Source organism: Phoxinus phoxinus (assembly GCF_949152265.1).
Source record: "Phoxinus phoxinus genome assembly, chromosome: 15".
Taxonomy (NCBI): Eukaryota; Metazoa; Chordata; class Actinopteri; order Cypriniformes; family Leuciscidae; genus Phoxinus; species Phoxinus phoxinus.
In genome coordinates this window covers 12452549-12474856 of record NC_136890.1, presented here as the reverse complement: position 1 = coordinate 12474856, position 22308 = coordinate 12452549, and the positions used below count along the sequence as shown (strand labels likewise).

Genomic DNA, 22308 nt, shown 5'->3' with positions numbered 1-22308 from the left:
AAAACATTGTTCTAATTACAAACAAATACAATGTACAATTTGTATTGTATATTATCTTTACTCTATCCAGGCGAATTCTCAGGAGTTTTGCTGGGAGATAAGGGATATCCCTGCCTGCCTATCTCTTGACTCCCTATTAGGAGACCCAGACTGAGACACAACGCAACTACAACATTGCCCATGCACGCACAAGAGCTCGAATAGAGATGACATTTGGTCTCATCAAATCAAGATTCCAGTGCCTTAATCATCTCCGAGTGACTCCACAAAGGGCATGTGTTGTGTTGTGCTCCATAACATTGCCTTCCTAAGATGAGAGAGGCCACCAAGGATGGCTGCAGAGTAGGACTGGGGCAATGAGGCAGATTTTGGTTAGGCACCTATGACAGGTCTACTTGCATCTTTCTCCAGTTACAGACCATTTACATTTGTGTATTTAAAACTTGCAAAGTAATATAATAAGATTCAACATTAAAACGTGACTCTTGTCTATATATTTTTTGTCATAATAAAAAAAACATCCCTTTTCTCTATGTGAATTTTAATTCCACTTAACATATTACATGAATATTCCACATCAATCGAAACGAATTTCACATACATGCATTCAAAGAAAAGATGCAAAATATTTTCTGTATCCTTTTCACAAAATACACAGGATTCAGTCATTTTTATATATTTTTAGGAACTTGTTCGTTGGATACACCCTCAAAAAAATGGTTTTGTGGCACTGTATTTTTACCCAATTATTATTTGTCAAAGTAACACAGATATATTTATTTTACCTCCAAAACACTTTTGTATTGCGTTGAATTAACTTAACATGTATAATTTTCCACTATACTTAATTATCAATCGTTAAACTAAAGGCGGGCGTACACGGTGCGAGTTCGGACACTCGGGAGGTCGTGAGATATTGCACACGTTACGAGTCAGTTAAACTGATAATCGCGTCAAAGCAGCTGGTACACGGCACGACTGTCCTCCTGCACGAATTTTATCCCGAGCTGGCGGTTAAATACAGTCTCTGTGAGAGCTTTCAATGTTTCAGGCAATAGCTTCAGATAGAAAAATGACAGAAATGTGTGTGCAAATGCAGATACTGTGACAGTAGCCATTCCGTTCAACATAAAAACATGAGAGAGAGAGAGAGAGTGTGTGTGTGTGTGTGTGTGTGTGTGTGTGTGTGTGTGTGTGTGTGTGTGTGTGTGTGTGTGTGTGTGTGTGTGTGTGTGTGTGTGTGTGTGTGTGTGTGTGTGTGTGTGTGTGTGTGTGTGTGTGTGTGTGACAGTGTATGCGCACGCTGTGTGGTTGCTGCCACTGAGGTAGCCCCATCGATCTAGCCTGTGAGGCGGTTGTGTATGATTTGGCAATAGGGGACAGCCTATACGCTGGTGAAAATCGGGCCGACTCCCCGAATTTTTTAAACATGTTTAAAAATGATCGGGAGGTCGGGGAGGTGCTCATAACGTGCTCGGCTCGGCTCGTAATTCCTCTCACACGCTGCGAGCCGCGACCATGCGAGCATCACCGATTTGCACTCGATTTCTCCTGAGTGAAAAAATAATCTGCGAGCTCGTAAAACAGCAAAAAATCGCACCGTGTACGCCCGCCTTAATGTAAAGGGTTTAATTTCGCGATTAAAAAAATAAACCTGATGTGGTGATTTCCAACATATTGGATGAAGACGGCGTGCGAAGAAGGTGGAAAGTTGCATGGCATCAGAGCTAGAAGTATCAGCCATAGAAAATATAAAGTTAATCTAAAAGCAAAGTCTTTCATTTCTGTTAGTATTTCGGGAAAGTCTGTTCTGGGATGCTTTTAAAATATTGCACAGAAAAAAAAATATATTGGCTGCTTGTTCAAATTGCTTCATTCAAATGAGCGTAAGCGATGCAATTGCTACATTTTGTCCAATCTTAATTTGATTGTGTTCAATCTGCTTAAATATATGTACAATTTAAGTTTACTTAATCCATTTGTGTTGGATTGAATGATTTGTTGCATTAACTGAAACTGGGGGGTGCTTGTTAGTTCCCATCATGCTTTGCATATAGCTGAATTAAGATAGAATAAATGTGTTTTTGAGAAAATGAGAAAAGAGGAAGACTTGATAGTTTAACTCCAGTGGCTGAAGGAGCATATAAATCTTAGCATTTAAAAATGTTAATTAGTGCTATTATTAGTTAATAGCTAGCTATAGTCTAGAACACTGGTCTTCAATCCTGCTCCTGGAGGGCCACTGTCCTGCTCCTGGAGGGCCACTGTCCTGCAGAGTTTAGTTCCAACCTGCTTCAGCACACCTGCCTTTGTATTTTCAAGCGATCCTGAAGAGATTGATGAACTGATTCAGGTGTGTTTGATTAGGGTTGGAACTAAACCCTGCAGGACAGTGGCCTTCCAGGAGCAGGATTGAAGATCAGTGGTCTAGAAGTTCAATTGATAAATCATGTAAATCCAACTCTATCCAATAAACTAGAGCATGTTCACTAAACTTAACCAGTTTAAGTTACAGGGAAGCAATTCCATTGCTTTGGTTGGACATTACTACCCAGGTGAAAAAAAGTATACTAAAATACATTTTATTTAAGTGCACTTAGTACACTTAATTAGTACACTTCCATAATGTACTTAAAGTGCTCTATTTTCACGCACTTATTTTGTACTTAATATACTAAAAGCTTATCTTTAGTACATAAATAGCACTTTTGGGAAAAAAATATTTTTGACTATTACATTTTGAATAAATTCAATTAAATCAATTTAATTTAAACTTATAATAGCTATCTAAAAGTGCACTAACAACACTCAAAAAAACGAACTAGGAAGGTTGTGCACTTTACATAATATATTTATATTTAGTTTACTTATAATAATTGTGTTTGTTGACTTGAAATGTTTTTTTCTATTAAGGTCCACGTAATTATGTCTCATCTTAACAGTACAAAATCCTAACGTGTTGTCTAAACACAAATCATTTATGTTAAGTAAAAAATTCTTACATCCAGAGGGGGCGGTATAGTGCGACGCCAACTGCCATTTTGCCCTAACTTAATTTGATTGTGTTCAATCTGCTTAAATATAAAATTTAAGTTTACTTAATCCATTTGTGTTGGATTACATGAATGATTTGTGTTGCATTAACTGAGACTGGGCGGTGCTTGTTAGTTCCCAGCATGCTTTGCATATGGTTAAATTAAGAGAGAATAAATGTTAAAATGAAGTGTTATTTTATGTTTTTTGGAGAAAATTAGAAAAGGGGAAGACTTGATAGTGTGTAATTGTGTTTAATGTTCAATTACATTGGAATAATTAGAACCATTTAAATTACAGTGGGTTACCATTGTGGAGAAGAGTGGAGCATTTTGTTTGGCTGTGGACTGATTCAGATACGTTTAACTGTTTCGGTTGAAGAAGCATGTAAATCTTAGCATTTGCAAATATGTACTACTGCTAGCAAATAGCTAGCTATAGTCTATCGATTTGATTATGTGTCACTAAAATAAATGAAATATTAATGGATGTTTGAAAATAAAAAACACTTCAATCATGTCAGAAAACCTTAAAATTAGTTGGGCTGACACTATTAAATTAAGCTGTGCCAAACTATAGTAAATAAGTTGAATCAACCTTAATAAATTAAGTTGACCCAACGTAAGTACATTAAATTGGAATAACATAATTGCATAATGCTGAAATAAAGCAAGTTAATCATGTGGAAATCCTTTCCATGATTTTTTTATGTTCATTCAAAGAGTAATTTTTTTGAGTGAATGAACTATTTTTAATGTGTTAAAAATGTACTTGTAAGAAATACACTACACAAATAAAACACTTCTGTGTATTTTTTCAATAGTATATCTTTTTTCTTATGCACTAAAAATACATTTAAAATATCAATGTTATTTAGTATACTTTCGCAATTACACTTAAGTACTAAAGTAAAAATATACTTTTAATTAGTGTATTTATAGTGTATAATTTTTAAACTTTTCTTTAGCACAAAAAATAGGAATGTACTAATGTAGCTACTTTCTTGTATTTAAGTGTTTTTTAGTGCACTCAAGTACACTTTATTTTCACCTGGGTATTTCACATAGATTCTTTCTCATTCAGTTGTGTTGTCACAACACAAGGAGCTTACATATATTTAAAAAAAAAATCCATTAATGTTAATATAAAATAATTGACTTGTGTGGAACCTCTGTCCATAATTGAATTAAGTTATTTTAAAGAGTATTTTATGTATAATTTTAAAGTATATTTCATAAACATTATTATTGATACAGTATTTGTTATTATAAGTCCAAATCAATCTCCAATTAATATTTCTAAAATGTTAATTCCAAAAGTATTTATTTCGAGGTGTTGCAGGGCAATGAATCAGGCATCTGAAGAATGTATTATTACGTTTACTATCTTTTAATATCAACACCATTTAACAAAACCTGTTTTTTAAACATTGATTGCTTATGAGGTTCACTATTGCTTCTCAAAAGTAAAAAAAAAAACCTGGTATTGCATCAGAAACAATTCTATATTCTCGTGGAGATATTGGAATCCCAAATGTCTTTACAAATTCAGTATATGGAAATAAGTAGCCCTTATCAGTTATATAGAATATAATATAATATAGTTTGTAACCCAATTGTCGTAGGGGGGGGGGGGGGGGGGTGTATAAGAAGCCTTGTATATCTTGTATCTTGTATATAAGAAGCCAACATAAAATAGCCTGTCTATGAAAATTGGATAGCTGGGAGCTTGTTAACCTCAAAGTCACATTTTAAAAGGAACTCTATACCACCAACTTTTTCCAAAAATGAGATTTGAAATTGTATAACATAGTTTATCTGTATGCTTAATATAATGTTTAATCCAGTTCAACTTGAAAATTGTATTAGAAGTACCAAAATCAAGCACATTCAAACCTCCTTGATTATAAGAATTACATCAAATATTTTTATTTAAATAGTGTGACTTGTTTTTCCATATAAAGTTGAATCGATTTTTTTGTTTGTTTTTTTGCCACCGGATCTCTTGTTTTATGCCCCAGGAGATGCTAAATCTACGAGTAGTTCCCCATGGAAGTTTAACTGAATGTCACATATGTTTGTATTGCCCTTTTAAAGTACTGACCAAAACCAAAAAAATCGAATACGTCAAATAAAAAATCATGTTTCACAGTATCAAAGGCTTTGTATATCTATAAATAGAATTGAACTATTAACTTAACTATTATCCTTAAATCAATTAAATCTAAGATTAATCGAACATTTTTACTAATATGCCGTCCTTGCGTGAAACCAGACTGACTATCATCTATAGTTGTATCTTAAGCACAACTTTATTCCTTGCGCAAAAATATGAGCCAACAATTTTGCATCATTAGGGGCCGAGCACCGATGGTGAGAAATTCCTCTGTTTATTATTAATTAAGGTTATAGGCCTCCAATTGTCAAGAAGCAAACAATCCTTATTGAGTTTAGGTTACAATATAATTAAACCTTGACACATAGTTGGGGGAAGCCTACAGGTTTCTATAGCCTTCTTAAAAACTACTACTAAGAATTCAAAAATGTAATCTTGAAATGCTTTATAAAATGCCCCTTAAGGCAATCATTCCCTGGGGATTTATTATCTTACTAATGTTCTTTTGTTCTCATGTCTTGATCACAAATGTACTACTGAGTTTCATCAATACCTTGAGCCACACTTTTTATACAAGAGAGGAAATATGAGCTCTGACAACTTTTGTGTTCAGAGTATAGTTTTTTATAAAATTCTTTCACAAAATTAGAAATGTTTGGGGGGTCTTCAGAGATCTGATCATTAATTTTAAGTTTATACTGTTAACACTAACATTTATTTTTTCTAAATTATGAAAATATTTCTTATTCCTTTCACCATGCTCTATCCACTTTCGCCTAGAATGAATAAAAGCTCACTGTGCCAAATTTTGTATCGATATTGTTGTCCAATTCAGCTTGTAATTCAAAAAAAATATTGATGTCAGCTTGTGATTGTTCATTCTTTTTATAGATATAAATTATTTCCTTGAGTATTCTATCTTGTCGCATTTTTTTTTCCTTAATTATTTTGCCCTTTTGATGGCCATATTACGGATCTGAAATTTTGTATATTCCAAATGTCTGCCTTATATTTTGTCATTTTTTGCTATTATAACATTTTTATTTTTTGGCTTTGAAGATTTTATCACTCAAAGGTGTATTATTTCATTTCCAATAATTTTGTTTATATTTTATTGGTTGATCCTTTATACATAATAAACTAATCATATTATGATCAGAAAATTCTGAGGGTTCTATTTTGGTTTCTTCCACACTGTCTACTCTAACTCATTTGAAATAAGCCAAAAGTCAATCCTGGATCTCTTAGATAAATCTTTGTTATTCCAAGAGAACTACAATTGTTGTGGATTTTTTTAGTCTACATATGTAACAACAGTTTAAATGCATATTAAAGGATATTTGAGGTTGACAGTCTTTGATGGGGTCACTTATGCAGTGCAGTCACCCCACAAAATTAATTTTGAAGGAATTTAATAAGGCATTTATTTGTTCATCAAATTCTGCAAAAAGGTGTGTGTTTCTATGATTATGACCATATACATGACCCATAATGAAAAAAATCTCCATAAATTCAATTACTAAAATAACCCATCTTCCTGAATCATGAACAACATTTTTAAGGATTTTTTTCCTGAAAGGAGCCCTTTAATGCAACGCCAGCAGATTTACTGTTTCCATAAGCCATCCAGATATTGTCTCCCCACTGATTTTTGAAAAAAATTAAATCTGAAGCTAAAGCATGTTTCTTGTAGAAGATAAAAATCTGCCTTGAAATACCATTCGTATATCGTATACCACTCACATTAAGTGAATAAATTGACAGACAAATTGAAAAGTAGCCTAGAACAAGTTAACTCAAAAAGAAAAAGAAAAAAACGGAGTTTTAAATATAACAAAGAAGGGAAATGATTGTCTTCACCTTTTGAATACGCATTAGAGCACGCAAACTTGGGTTTATAAATCTGACCTTTTATGTCAAACATTAGGTATAACAGCACATCACTAGATGTATTTTAGAATACAACTGAACTTCTCAACGAAAGACCATAGGCAACTTCACTTTTAGATCACATCAGAGCTATCATTACATTCTTATTTCTTTACCCTCAACAATGGCTTTGGCTCTGATGAAGAAGGCTCTCCTCCCTTGCTTCCGTGCCTCTTCAATCTGTGGCCACAGCTTAGTGCGTGTCTCTTTGTCTTTTGTAGTCAAGTATTCGCCGAATTTTACCTTCTTTGTTTTGAGGAATTCCGAATTCTTTGCTCATTTCTATACCTTTTCAGGGTCTTGAATGACCTCAGGTTCCATCTTCTGTGATAGCGTTCCGTTCCATGTCTTCCAAGCCTGTTATTTCACTTGCATATTTAATCGTTGTTATTTCTGTTTTCATGTCTTGAACTTCGTTGAAGAGAAACTCTGATGATTCCTTTAAAGCTTCGATGGTGTCCTAATTTTTCTTTATCAGGCCTGCAAGATTGTCCGCGTTCTCTTTTATTTTTTCAGCCACAAGCCTCACAATATTATCTTGCAACTCGGAGAGTGTAGGTTCAACTTTCCCTTTCTTTGCGACTGGAGTGCACGGAGCTGACTCAGAAAGAGGGACAACTCTACACATTCCTACACATCGGAATTAGTGTAGGAATGTATATCACCTGCTTTGACAACTTCCATAACATCCTCAGTCACATCTCTGTTCTCAGTGGTGAATGAAAGCGTCTTGTTTGTCTTTTTACCTTGATCTTTGGTCTTTTGTCTGTCATCTTTGATTTTTAATTTTTTTACAACTGTGCTTGATAGTCTGTTTAAATCAAACTCACGCTGATCGTCCTTTTATTAAGACAACAATATAAAGATATATTTCCAGTTGTTTGCACTGATCGAATTTAACGTTTAAGGTGAGAAAATAATTTGTCTTTCCTTAGCCTTGAATATAGCCAACTGTCTCGGCCGCCATCTTGTAGGCCCCCTTCTCTCCTCAACTATTAACACCTGCACTTTCACGCCGTAGTGACGCGTCAGGAGGTGGAGCAAGTCAATTCATATGAACAGGTTATTCGAAGTATTAAACATTAAACATAACATTTCCTTATATATCTAAATCAGTATTTTGAAATAAACCTTTAAATAAATCAATAAATAAAATTAAATCTCTTCAGGATCATATTTCATATTTCAAAATCTAAATATGGCTCATCATTATTCACATTGTTTCTATCCACATACAATCAGCTCTGGAGAGTTCAAGCTAAATAATTACACACAATAAAATACACACTATTTTATCACTACCAACGTTACATGGATATCCTCAAATACAAGTCATGTAAGCATTGTTGATGCCATTTTTTTATTTCCATTATTACTTTAATTATTAAAGTTAAAAGTTAAGGAGACTGTATGAAAGATGTGGCATAAAGATAATACATCAGTGATCCAAGGAGGTCCTCTTCCAGTTGGTATCAGGTAACATTAGACTGTAGTCAGTTTGGTACCAAGACCCTCCCTGACAAAGTAAAAATGACAATTTATTATCAGATGAATGTACAGACATGATTTTATCAGGAATTCTCAACTCTGATCCTCAAGGTCCTCAGTGTTTGGATTAATCAAACATTGATCACCTTGATCATAATTATTCACCTGCCTGTAGCTTCTAGAAATCATTAAGACCTTTATTAGCTTGTTCAGGTCTGTTTGGTTAGGGTTGGAGCTAAACTGGAGAGTCCAGATCCAGAGTGGAGAACCACTGATGTATATGGATGAGTATCAGCATGATTTGCTCTCATCTCCACTGACCTGTTGATTTCTTCTTGTAGTAAATGAGTCCAGCAGCGGCTATGGTGATTCCCAGCACCAGACCAGAGGATCCAATAGCGATTTTATTCCTGTCAGCCTCAGAAATAGAGGGATCTGTGGGGAACGGAAATCTTGCTCTGATAGTGAATGATATTAGTACATTCTCAATATTTACGTTTAATATTTGTTTAGTTGCTCAAGTGTAATAACAAAATAATTTCCATATTTTCTATTTGCTCCCATAAATATGCCAAAACTATTAAAAAGGAAAGACTGTAAAGTAAATGTTTCGTCTTACTCCAGTCTTTAACAATAGGTTGAGGTGAGCTGGCGTGCTCCACCACACAGGAGATCTTCTCTCCAGATTTAGGAGTGTATTCCAGCTCAGAGTGAATCTGGTAGTACCAGTCTCCATCAGCCAGCTCCATTGTTGATGTCACTTCAGAGGTCATCAGTTCACCGTCGCTCAGCCAGGACACTTTGATTTTTTTCGGGTAGAATTCATACGCACTGCACATCAACACAGCTGGATGTCTGCCTTCAGTCTGCTTCACTGAACTGACCTTAACCTTCGGTAGTACTAAACCAGAAGAAGAAGAAAACACTCAAAAATTAGTTTACAGTATTCTGATGTATGACACAAATAAATGATAAATACATTAGGTGACAAGTATCTATAATACTTGAATGAATTAAACTAAATGAACAACATGATTTATATGAACTATAAAGTAATTTCTATAAATTCAGAAATGGGCTGTCGAGGAAAAAAAGACCATACATATTTCCTTATATTATTCAGTTTTTTTTTTAAAAATCTTAAAGTTAAAATGTTTTCAAATAACCCCTGTATAATGTTGTCAAGTTGTAATATATATATATTATTGATTTTGTATAAAAAACAATCATAAATCACTGAAGACAACCACATTGTACAACACCACCAAAACAATAGACCTCAGTTTTAATGCATTTTGAGTGTGTTTCTTCTGCACCAGTGGTGGACACACATGTTAGAGATCTTTATAATGCAGTGAAGATGAAACAAGAGTCTTGTAGCACTCACCTGTTTTATCGAGGACAGATGAGTCCGCAATCTTAGCATAATGTCTGCAGACTGTGTCCACATCAGCTTTCAGTCCCTGCATAAAGGCCTGATTTTTGTTCCAGCGCTCTGCATTTCTCTCTCCTGGCTCTGTGAACCCCACAAACTTCCCCAACGTGCTGTTGTACTGTGCATCCACAACTTTATTGAAGGACATTGACACAAGAAACACCATATCACTGTAATCACCGGTGCTGTAGACACATTCAAGCATCATGCATTCATAAAATCCATCAGCTGAAACATAAAAACAAGAGTGTTAGATCTTCAGGTTTTGTATAATTGCATTATAAGTTATAACAAAAGCACCTGTATTCATCTGCTATTTGCTATTACTTTGTGTTGGTGTATAGTCTAGTTACTGTGTGTTATAAGGGGCTTTCGCGCCGGATAGTTCTAGGAACTTAGATCAAGGAATTAGTAGCCACCAGTGGTTCCCCGAGAACTAGTGGTTCCCATAGGAACGTTTTCCTGCTTGCATTTATTTTGCACCACCAGTAGGAACTATGAAGTGACGTTAGCCGCGCTTGTTGTTGGGACTTTTATTTTGACACCGCGGCGTATGTATGGCAAGCCGTTTTAGCTTAAATTGTACCCAGCGATACTCGTCGTAATTGCATTTTTACAAGTAAGAATTCAATTAGAGAGCTCTACAATTCAATTCTTACTAGTAGCAATTACAATTAGAGAGCAGTTCTTATTAGTAAAAATGCAATCACGACGAGTAACGCTGGGAACAATTTAAGCTAAAATGGCTTGCCATATTGTGTTCGTTAGTTTACGATCTGTCGTCTATCAGTCTTGTCTAATACGTTATTAGATAGAACTGTCATACATCGAAAGTGGACAGTAATGAAAAGTTATAAGCGTATGCCGTGTGGTTGATGTCCAGTGCTCTGCCAGCTGAGCAGAAATGCATAATCATGTTTTGCATTTTCACCTCAAAAGTTGCATTGGATTTTCTCCTCAGCGTAAAGGTTAAGAGGCCCATCTATCACTGTTTTCCATAGTTTGTGGAGTAAATATATAAGCTATAATCTGTGTGTTTACACAGCTTTTTAAAAAATGGGGGTGCTGGTGTTTCGCTTGCGTTTGGCCAATCAGCGTACACTAACGTCACCTATAGTGCTGGTTTAGACCTTATCTGAATTAGTTCCTCCAAAAGAGTTTCTAGAACTAAAATAGTTCCTAGTTCCTAGTTCCTGCGGTGCGAACACGCCACAATCCGGGTAACTTTCGCCAATAGTTCTAGGAACTAGAAAAGGTTCCTCCGATGCAAAAGCCCCTATAGAAACATTCCCATTAGAGAGACATCAAAACGACTGGCTCATCTCACTCAATATTCATGACCATGTTTTATAAAAGAAAAGCAATTGAATTAACAGCAATGACATTAACAACAAAACCATTTTTAAAGATAAAAACTCATTCAAATGTATAAGTCACAGGTTTACTGATGAATTAAGGTTGAATTCCTTGCTCAATGTTTCATTGTACTTGCCTGTTCCAAAAAAAGCAGACAGCATCAATATGGGATGAAAAATCGAGAATTTTAGCAGTGACATATTTACAGTCTATGAATATGCCAAATGGAGAACTTTTTCTCAGTGCCTTGTTCTTGTGGTAGATGTCTAAATAATCTGGCAAATCAGCTTCTACTCACATAAATGTCAAGTGTTGCTAGGTGGAAAACTGCCCTCCTTTTCCTGTTTTCATTGGACAATTACTGTGTGTGTGTGTGTGTGTGTGTGTGTGTGTGTGTGTGTGTGTGTGTGTGTGTGTGTGTGTGTGTGCGTGCGTGCGTGCGTGTGTGCGTGCGTGCGTGCGTGCATGCGTGAGTGTGTGTGTCTGTGTGTGTGTGTGTGTGTGTGTGTGTGTGTGTGTGTGTGTGTGTGTGTGTTTGTGACGTATTGAGTAATTTGTGTGTGTGTGTGTGTGTGTGTGTGTGTGTGTGTGTGTGTGTTTGTGACGTATTGAGTAATGTACTTTATCTTTATTTGTTTGCCATTTATTGCAAAAGTTTGATTTCAGTATACTCTGCTCCTTGTCCTGGAGGACTAGAAAAGCGAATAGAACTAGATGTTTCAATCCCTTTAGTAAACTCTTGACAGTATCAGTTGGTGTGGAGTGGTGAAAAGGAGGGTTAGGTATGTAATTGGGGTCATCAGGTGGGCACACTGCTTCATCGATGTTTCATTGATTGAAGCCCACAACGTCTCCAGGAAGGCTCAACGGTGTACCCAGCGTCCCAAGTACACCCCCCTCCATGCCATACCCTCCATATCCCTAATGTGCTCTGCATGGCAGGGGCGTCCTTCTCCCTGAGTCGGGCCTAAGCCTGACCGCATCTGTCTCTGCTGCCAGTTGGGGTCCTTACGCTGGGATCCAGAGCCAGTTACTGCTTTTTTTGGCAGGACTTGACATGGACTTGATGGCCTGTTAGAGAGAGCGATCTTTCAGCCCTATTTTTCTCAGCAAACTGGTGGTAGATGTGTCATCAAATCCCCTGCATCCCACCTCTACTGGGAAGATGCTGGTCTTCCAGACGTTCTGGGATGCTTCAGCTGCCAGGTCGGAATATTTGTTATTTTTCCTCTCATATGCTTCTTCAAGCCCCTCTTCCCATGGTACTGTTAATTCCACAACATATGCCAGCTTTGTTGTTGGAGACAACAGGAGACTAGATAGGTCTTTAAAGATATACAACAGTTATACAACAATTATAATTTAATTTATTTGTGCCTGGTTTACAAAACAATCTGCAATTGAATGGTCCAAACAAGCAGTTAATTTTCTTTGAAAACCCTTAAAAATAAACCATCCACTTGTTCTTATACTGCTGGAGTCCATTAGTTGCAGTTTTTCTGAATTGCTAAAACACTAAACTCTACCAAATTCTCAATAGCCTAAACCAGTTTGTTGAATAAATCACTCTTCCTGTAAAACCTTAAGTTGAGGTATAAAACACCGTTTGCTAATCTCATGCACTCTTTTTGCAAAACTCTAAACACATTCTCACTCACTAAAACACATCTTGCACTGTGATGCACTTGTGTTGCAAAAGGCAGGCAGGTGAAACCTACACACCTAAAACACAGTTGTCATCGTTTACACACAACGACTCAAAATTGTTCACACTTATTTCTAATGATGTGATCAAACCAATTGTGCAAAACAAGTCAGTTCAGAGTGCGTAGTAGACACAGGTGTATATGAGTAATAGATGGAAACAATCTGAGAAGGAGAGGAGGAAGATGTGTAAGAGGTGGTGGATGAGGAGGAAGAGGACAAGAAAGAGATGGACAGTGTTGTCAAGTCTGGATCTGGCACACTAAAGGGTTTTTCCTTTTGCCTGGCAAAAGACATTGTCTGTGATGTGGACAAAGTCCTCCAGCCAGATCCAACATGAAGACATGATGCTGAGAATTAATCTCTCACTGTCTTTGATTTTGCAGTTGCACAACTCTTCTGAGTGTACTGTAACATGCTTTTCATTTAGAATTTTTTTCTTTTTTCCTTTTTGGACGTTTGCAGTTGGACTACTGTATTTTGTGCTGAATACAGTTTTTCTGAATTTCTAAAACATTAAAGGTGGGGTATGTGATTTGCAAAACGGCTGGCAGATTTTGAAAATACACAACTCAAATGATCCTACCTTCTTTCCTTTGACTCCACCCATTCAAAGAACATGGACATGGAGGGGGGAGGGGGGATGGTACGACCGATTGATTGACGCACTTACTGTCCAATGATTCTAGGTGGTCTTGGAAATGATTGGCTGGAGTTTTTCGAGTCCTGCCCATTCCACAGATGATTAAATTGCTTAATTTTTATTTCAGTGCTTCTAACTCAGTGGCTGTAAGTGGGTTAGAAATAGGATTTTAAGTGATTTTGAAAAAATGGCCAAAAAAGAGAATTACATACCCCACCTTTAACAGGCAGGCAAAAGTTAAACACAGCTACAACACAACTGTAATCGTTTACACACACAACTACTCAAAATTCACACTATTTCTAATGATGTGACCAAACCAACTGTATATAATACAAGTCAGTTCAGAGTGTCAACATTGACTCAATGTTGCACTGAATATTGATACCAACAATGGATGGAAACAATATAAGAGGGAGAGAAGGAAGAGGATGAGGACGAGGAAGAGCAGGTGTGGAGAATGTTGTCAAGGCTGGATGTGCTTTAGGTTTCTTTTTTCCCTTTGCCTGCAGAGATGACATTGTGATGTGGACAAAGTCCTGCGGCCGGGTTCAATATGAAGACATGATGCTGAAGCAGAATCAATCTCTCTCACTGACCTTGATTTTGCAGTTGCACAACTCTTCTGAGTTCACTTTTCACTGTAACCTTTTTGGCTTTTACAGTTGGGTCACTGTATTTTCACAGTATGCAAGTGCTGAATATACAGACATTCGATGGGCCTACTATTCAATTTTCAGTGTACAATACTATACTTGCAGTGCAAACAGTATACAATTTATTTGCCTTAGTTACTAATGTAAATTGTCATTACTTTTTTTTCTGTAACTGCATGCTTTGGATTCTGTTTTCTTCATTTTTATTGATGTAGTGTCTAATGAATGATCTGTAGTGTTTATAATATTTACTCGCTTTGTGAACGATCTGAGAGCATTGTTTGATTTTGAGCAAAGATAAAATGGTTTTGACGCAATTGCTTGATTTTGCCAGAGGAGTCAGAGGTTCACTTAATGTGGTTTGAAAATTTGTTTTTGTGTTTAAGGTTTTGAGTAAGTGAGGGATGGTTTCAAGAAATGTGTTTTAGCAATTCAGAAAAACTGTAATAACCTGCATGTCTTCTTCTACTAACCTGAACCTATAACACCCTAACCTAACATTCTACTGACAGTCTAGTCTACTAAACTCTAATAAGAGTTAGTTTACATGTAGTTGCAAAGTTACTTAGTTAGTAGAATGTCTAAAGTGGACCATCAAAATAAAGTGTAACCAAAAATATTTTAGTTTAAATGTATCATATATTTCAAGACACTGCTTTCATTTGACAAAACCTGTCAGAAAACAACACAAAAAGAGATTGTAGGATATCAGAAGGATTTATTAGTTGCAGAAATATAAAATATAAGAAAAAAATTCTGTGTGTGTGTGTGTGTGGTGAAATATCATAGAAACTGTTTTACATTTTATGTGTCCTCCCTAAAAATGGCCATTATTTATTTAAAACAGTAATATCCTATACTAAACCTAAACCAATCTTGATTTCACTTCTACAAAAATCTGCCAAAACAAGACCAATCTTACATCTATATTCCAAAGCATTCTTGAATTACAACCATTTAAGTTCGTAATGTGCATCTTCATGTCTATTAAAAAAAAGGGGGGCGCTTGATAAGGGGCTAAGAGAAAAACCTTTTGGGCATCAGTCTGACATATAGCACAGCAATGCTTTGAGAAACCTGAGTTTAAAGTCCTCTTTTGATGTACTTTATTCTCCCATTACACCCTGTGTCTCTTCCACTTTTCTGTCCAATAAAGGCAAAATTTATAATAAAAGACTAATAAAAGACTATCTTCATCATCTTTTACCAATTACAGATAATTTGGCAAATAAAAAGACATATAAATTAATATAATGTGAGTCAATATTAAATGGTCAAAGGTAAATGTGCAATAAAATAATTTTGTTTGTCTGGTGTTTCATTTCAGTGTTTAATTTTGTTTAATGTCAGAGCCCTGCCTGTTGACATTAACTGAAAACCATAAACTGAAGGATGAATTATATTTTTATTATTATCAGGTGAAGGTGAGATCCACTATTTTTGTGATCTTCTAATAAATGCACCTCAATACGTTGCATGGCATTGCCTTGACTTCTGACAGAAAAATAATAATTTGGATCATTCATTATATTTGAACAAATGAAAGAAAATCCTGCTGTGTCAGAAAAATAATTTGATTAGGACCCCAGTCAAATTTGAACAATATTTGTCTTGTTCAATGGTTTACAAAATTATTGTTTAGTACCAAAAAGCTTAATTTACAGAGCTTTCATTGGAGGAGAAAGTTAATTATAAGTACAAAGACATTTTCAGTTTCAAATCAGTTGCAGTTGTTCCCTTTAATCAGGAAGAAAGTTCCAGCAGTGACTCCCAGCAGTCCAAGAGTCAGACCCACTCCACAGAACACAGCTGGACCAACACTGGGGAGGGCAACATCAACATCTGAAATACACAAGCAGATGATGATGCATGTCACAGAATGTAAAAGCATATATTTCATGTTTACTGTAAAGTGACATTTTAAAATCTTTACATGTTCTTCCTAATTTTCCTAGATATGGCCAATTAACTGTATTAATAACACTATGTTTATGATTAATGTCTACTTATGTAATGTGAGTCCACTGAAGGCAAGTTTGTAGGGAACCCAAGTGCAGTTTATTTACAAAACGTGATCAAACATAAAACAAAGGCATGGCATGAAACTCAAAACAAAACATGAACGTTGAATTAATTAACAATTAATCAATGACAACATGACACATTCACATGGGGAACACTTGGGAGGATCACATGACAAGAACAGGGGACCACATGACAGACATGAAACAAGAACATGAAACAAGAACATGAAACAAAATCAAAACGTGACATATCCATCCCCCCTCCCTCTCTATGGGCGGCTCCAGGCGCCCAACAAAACTATAGGCTCGTTCGAATTGAACCAGCGCTGCACAGGCCGATCGATGTATGACATCAAAGTACCGCAAGAGCGATTAGAGAACAGACAGCTCAGTATGCTTTTGAATCGCTCTCGCGGTACTTTATGTTATATATTGATTGGTCTGTGAAGTGCTGGTTCAAGTCGAAAAAGTCTAATAGTTCAGGAGGGTGGTGAAGCGGAGGCGGTCTTGGGGGAGGGATGGAGGGCCAGGCCCGTGCAGGGGAACTGGACCAGGAAATGGCAATGGTGGTCACTTCATGTCAGGCCTGTGCCGTGGAGCGTGGGCTGAGCCAGGCCGCGGAAGGTCCTGGGCCATGGAGCATGGGCTGAGCTGGGCCATGGAGCGTGGGCTGAGCCGGGCCACGGAAGGACCTGGGCCATGGAGCGTGGGCTGAGCCGGACCACGGAAGGACCTGGGCCGTGGAGCGTGGGCGGACATGGGCCGTGGAGCGTGGGTGGTGCCGGCAGTGCAGGAAGCCAGGGCGGAGCTAGCAGTTCAGGGGGCCAGGGAGGATCCGACAGTTCACGGGTCCAGGGAGGGATGGCCTCTGTGGCCTTAATCAGGTACCTACTGCCATCTTGTCCGAAGACACAGGCATGGCTGACATGGCGTGAACAGTCTCAGGCTCGGCAGGCCTGACATGAAGTGACTCAGGCTTGGCAGGCATGACTTGAAGTGATTCAGGCTTGGAAGGCATGACGTCAAGTGACTCAGGCTTTGGCGTGCTGGCTGTGGTGTGCACTGCAGGATTGTGGAGCCCCTCATCCACAATTCCCACAGTAAATGAGGAATCACTCAGCAGAAGGGCATGGTCGATGTATTGCGCAAGGGAGAACTTAATTTTTCTTCCAGGCAGTACAGAGCTCAAGGGTTCGTTTAGTCCAAACCGAAAAAATTATTTTAAAGCCCACAGGAGTCCACAAAATGTCTCCACATATGTTTTCAGGGGACCATTCCCCTGGCATAGATGCAGGAGGGCAACCGCTGGGTTCAATTTAGGTCAAGTATTCTGTAATGTTTTCCACTGAAGGCAAGTTTGTAGAGAACCCAAGTGCAAAACGTGATCAAATATAAAACAAAGACAAACATGAACTCAAAACTGACCATGAACATGAGCATGAGCCCAGTGGTTACAGGAAACAATACTAGACAAAACCACATGGCAAACATGAGGGCTTAAATACACACAAGACTAATGACTAGACAAGGGACATCTGTGGACAATTAACCAATGACAACATGACACATTCACATGAGGAACACTTGGCAGGATTACATGACAAGACATGAAACAAGAACATGAAACAACCAAACCGTGACAACAATCTTTTCAATTAACTTCTCAAGAAGTTAGTTTTTTAGGATATGTCATGTTTGCCCTAAATTGTTTAAGATGATGTCTGTTATAATATATTAGTTGATCTAAAGCAAAGAGTTTGGGAACACTTAGAATCGTACAGTCACTGAATCAGTGTCTCACCCCATGTTTTGGTTTGAGGTTGGCCTGGGATGGATTTGTGGTTCACAGTGCAGCTGTACATGTCTCCCTCTTTTGGCATGAACTTCAGAGTAGAGAAAATGTTAAAGGTGCCGTCATTTTTCATGCGGTACTGGCTTAGACTTATGCCTTCTGTCACAATCTGATTGTTTTTAGTCCATGACACATTGACAGGTGGAGGGAAGAATCCAGTCACATGACAGATGAGGTTGTTCTCAGCATCCTGCACCACAACATCTTTCGAATAGATGGAAGTATCTGGGATGTCTGTGAACACACAGAAATAGACGCTGGTTTTGGGACCTCAGTGGACATTTTATCTTGGACCAAAATCTTGATTATATTTGTAATTTCAGCAGCTAATTTCTTTGCACATTTCCAAAAATGTAAACTTCAGATTATTATATATCTATTCTATCCAATAGATATATCCATCATGTAAAAATATAATAATTATATGCAATGTGTGTCTTACCTAGTTGTTCGACCGAGGGTTTGTAAACTTTAATGTCTGCGTCTAAGTTATGTTTGCAGAGCTCTATTAGACCAACACCAGCATCATAAGCATCAGAATAGCTGACAGGATCTGCAAAGTCAGGTGGTGTCGGTACTCCTCTTTTTCTAATGAAGTCTAAATGGTACATTTCCTCTCCATCAGATCCATAGAAAACTTCTTTCTCTGTATCAGAACATCCAATAAATCCAAAATCCCTGTGCACAACTGAAACAGATAAAGTGTGATGATATTAGCCAGAATGGGTTAACAGTATGGATGAATAAACTTTATCTTATGTGCAATCAGCACAGTGATAGCTAGTATTTAAAAACAAACAATTTAAAACAACATAGTAATTGTTTCTCAAACCTAAAAAAAAAAAACGTGCTATTCAATAGATAATATATGAAGGATCTAAGGATTCTTCAGCTAACAATTTTAGGTTATAAGAACGTTTCCATAACGTTCCCTTTAAGTTATAAAAACGTTATTTCTGAATGTTCTAGGAACGTTCAAAACGTCCAGTTTTTTAGACGTTGTATTAACGTTATTTCTTGGTTATAAGAACGTTATTAAAAACGTTATTAGAACGTTCAATTCTCCCGTTATATAAACGTTGTACTAACATTATTTCTTGGTTATAAGAACGTAATTAAAAATGTTATTAGAACATTCAATTCTCATGTTATATAAACATTGTATTAACGTTATTTCTTGGTTATAAGAACGTTATTTAAAACGTTATTAGAACATTCAATTCTCCCGTTATATAAACGTTGTATTAACGTTATTGCTTGGTTCTAAGAACGTTATTCAAACGTTCGAATTTCCAATTATATAAACGTTCTCTTAATGTTATTAAAACCTTTCTTAAATTTCTTTCATATAACAAGGTATATAAATAAGCTTTCAGATTTTAAAATTAAGACAAAAAGATCTAGAAAGACAATAAAAAAAATACCCATGAATCATGTATGTTTAATGTAGACCTAGTCCACTGAACATAGCCTACTACATCGAATTTCACACACTTTTGCGTCACCATATGCACGATATTTCGTTTCCGTGTAAAGCAGTTTGTCTTCTGCTTTCTTCAATCTCTTCCCCATATTGCTTCCTCCAGCATGCAGCTGATAGAAGGCTATTGTTTCGATATCATACAAAATAAAGTTAAGCTAATTTTGGGTATCAGACAATACTCTGCTGATACTGGTTTTGGGAACCAGTTTAAACATATTTTGGGAATTTAATTTTCCTCCTGATCATAATTGCTTATCTACTTTAACTTTATAAAATCAGAACCATTTTCTGACTTACCTTGAGTCTCAGTTCTCACAATAACAGCAAACATAAGCAGGACACCATACATCTCCGTTGTTCATTCAGCAGTAGTGAGCAGAGCAAACACATATCAAACTGTCCTGGAGTGAATAACAGTAAAGCTGCTGATCCCTGATCATGTAGAAACCTCCCAATAACAGCATCCAATCAGAAACTGACCCCTACACATCACTGTATCTAGTTAAAATGATGCTCTATTTCAGACTTAAGTAAGTTTCTTTACTATTGTATTCTGCTTTGCATGTTAGATCTGTATTTCATAAATCTATGAATAATAGGCTATGTATGCATGTAGGCTACTGTATAAAATAATTGGCGTGTGTTTGTGTGTGTCATAATATTATTCACAATACTGTAATTATATTAATCTGTAAGTGTTTATATTGTAAACCTGTCTATACTTTTAAAAAAATATTCTAAAATGTTATTATGTGTTTTGTTATATTTATGTGTGTGTGTATTGTTGTATGTAAAGTATCCCACTGAAGGCAAGTATTAGAGAACATGTGCCGTTTTTTTCACACATAACAAGAGCCAAGAACAAACAGAAAATAAAAACATGAACATGAACATGAACATGAACATGAACATGAACATGAACATGAACATGAACATGAACATGAACATGAACATGAACATGAACATGAACATGAACATGAACATGAACATGAACATGAACATGAACATGAACATGAACCTACTGAAACAGTGGTTAACAATACTTGACAAAGACACATGGCAAACATTAGGCCTTAAATACATACAAGACTAATGACAAGACAAGGGACACCTGTGGAAAATGAAACAATGAACCAATGACACATCGGAAAAGGGAACAAATGGCAGGATCACATGACTAACGGGGAATCACATGACAGACATGGAAACATGACAATAACAAAACCATGACAACTGTAAGCTTCAATTAAGGTAAATTAAAATTCCTTGTGTGTTCAAGCACATTTGTCAATAAATCTATTCTTATTTCTGATTTCACATACAAATATCTTCAAGAAGTGACAACATTGAGCAGCAAATTATACTAATATCACAAATTTACAATATTAGAAGTTCTAGAATGTCCACATTTCACATATTGGTGGTTTTAATCATTTCAAATGTATTTTTATTTCAGTCCCTGTTCCTTATTTGATTTTTAAAACGTCCCATCAACTGAACACAGTTATAAAGAAAACCTCACTAAAGGAAATCCAGCCTTCCCTGCAAATCTCTTCAAGAACTCTTACCAATTAAGATTTTTGTAATGACCACTAAACAGATTTTGGCAACCAATCTGCTACACTTTGCAAGTGGCATCTCTCTAAATGCTCTCAGCACTACTCACATAATAATTGAAGTTAAAAACAATGGCCAAAATTGTTTTTATTTTATTTTTTATTAACCTAATAATTTTGTACATTGCCAAATTTGAACCTATGACACTGTACGTTTCAAACCATTGTTGTCGGGGCGGAGATGTGTATGCGCGTGAGGTTCGGATCATTTTACTGACTCTCTTGTTCAATCTCGGTCATCGAAATGAACTAATCTTTTTTCGAGCCATTTCGTTCATTTAAGGGGCTTTAAATGTCATACTTTAACAGACAAATTCCCCGAACACATGCACCTACGCAATCATGATAATATTCTGAATTAAGAAATCATTATGCAGTCAAAAATAATTTACAAGGAACTTTTTCCGAGTCTTTCGTTCATTTGTCACGTGACAGACGCAATGAACGTAACGACGACAGATAGGCCTACATGTTCAGCTACACTACAAGTGTATGTGTAACCCCTCCACCCGGGTCCTTCCCGCTCCGTGCGGGTCTCGAACCCGGGTCTCTGTCGCTAGAGCGCCTATTGAGATCAGAGGAGTGAGGTTTACCTGCACAGCGACTACTAGCTGGCCTCCGTTACATATGCACTTGCTTTATGCAAGCACTATAGGATAAATCACTATACAGGATTTACCCTATTAATATTATACTTTATCGACACAAATTAATAGGTCAAACAGCAAACATCCACCCACAAGTGGTCTATAAACAGGCTGTCTTTGAGTTCACGTGAACAACGGTTAAATTACTTGCCAGGCTACAGAAGAATACCATAATTCATCCGTTCAATTAGACCTAAGACATTGAGAGACACGCAGACCTTTAACAACCCAGCCACGACACATTTTGGGAATAACATGCCTTACCTTAACCCAGAATGGATTTCAAGGACTTCGCGCGCAGAACAATGGCCTCGTATATATATATAA

At 36.7% G+C, this 22308-nt stretch overlaps 2 protein-coding genes across 2 annotated transcripts; both read right to left on the bottom strand.

The window, feature by feature from the left end:
* Window positions 1-6714: 6714 nt before the first annotated feature.
* On the bottom strand, window positions 6715-11641 carry LOC307011273 (rano class II histocompatibility antigen, D-1 beta chain-like). The gene is made up of 5 exons (XM_079636740.1): window positions 11493-11641; window positions 9953-10228; window positions 9185-9466; window positions 8887-9000; window positions 6715-8593 (listed from the first exon to the last, which is right to left on the bottom strand). Exons 1-5 carry the CDS (start codon window positions 11554-11556, stop codon window positions 8571-8573), a joined length of 759 nt encoding a protein of 252 aa, XP_079492866.1. The 5' UTR covers window positions 11557-11641; the 3' UTR covers window positions 6715-8570.
* Window positions 11642-15059: 3418 nt separating this feature from the next.
* On the bottom strand, window positions 15060-20191 carry LOC307011809 (SLA class II histocompatibility antigen, DQ haplotype D alpha chain-like). Its single transcript, XM_079637821.1, has 4 exons — window positions 20016-20191; window positions 18678-18923; window positions 18185-18469; window positions 15060-16201 (listed from the first exon to the last, which is right to left on the bottom strand). Exons 1-4 carry the CDS (start codon window positions 20065-20067, stop codon window positions 16080-16082), a joined length of 705 nt encoding a protein of 234 aa, XP_079493947.1. The 5' UTR covers window positions 20068-20191; the 3' UTR covers window positions 15060-16079.
* Between the last annotated feature and the right edge of the window lie 2117 nt (window positions 20192-22308).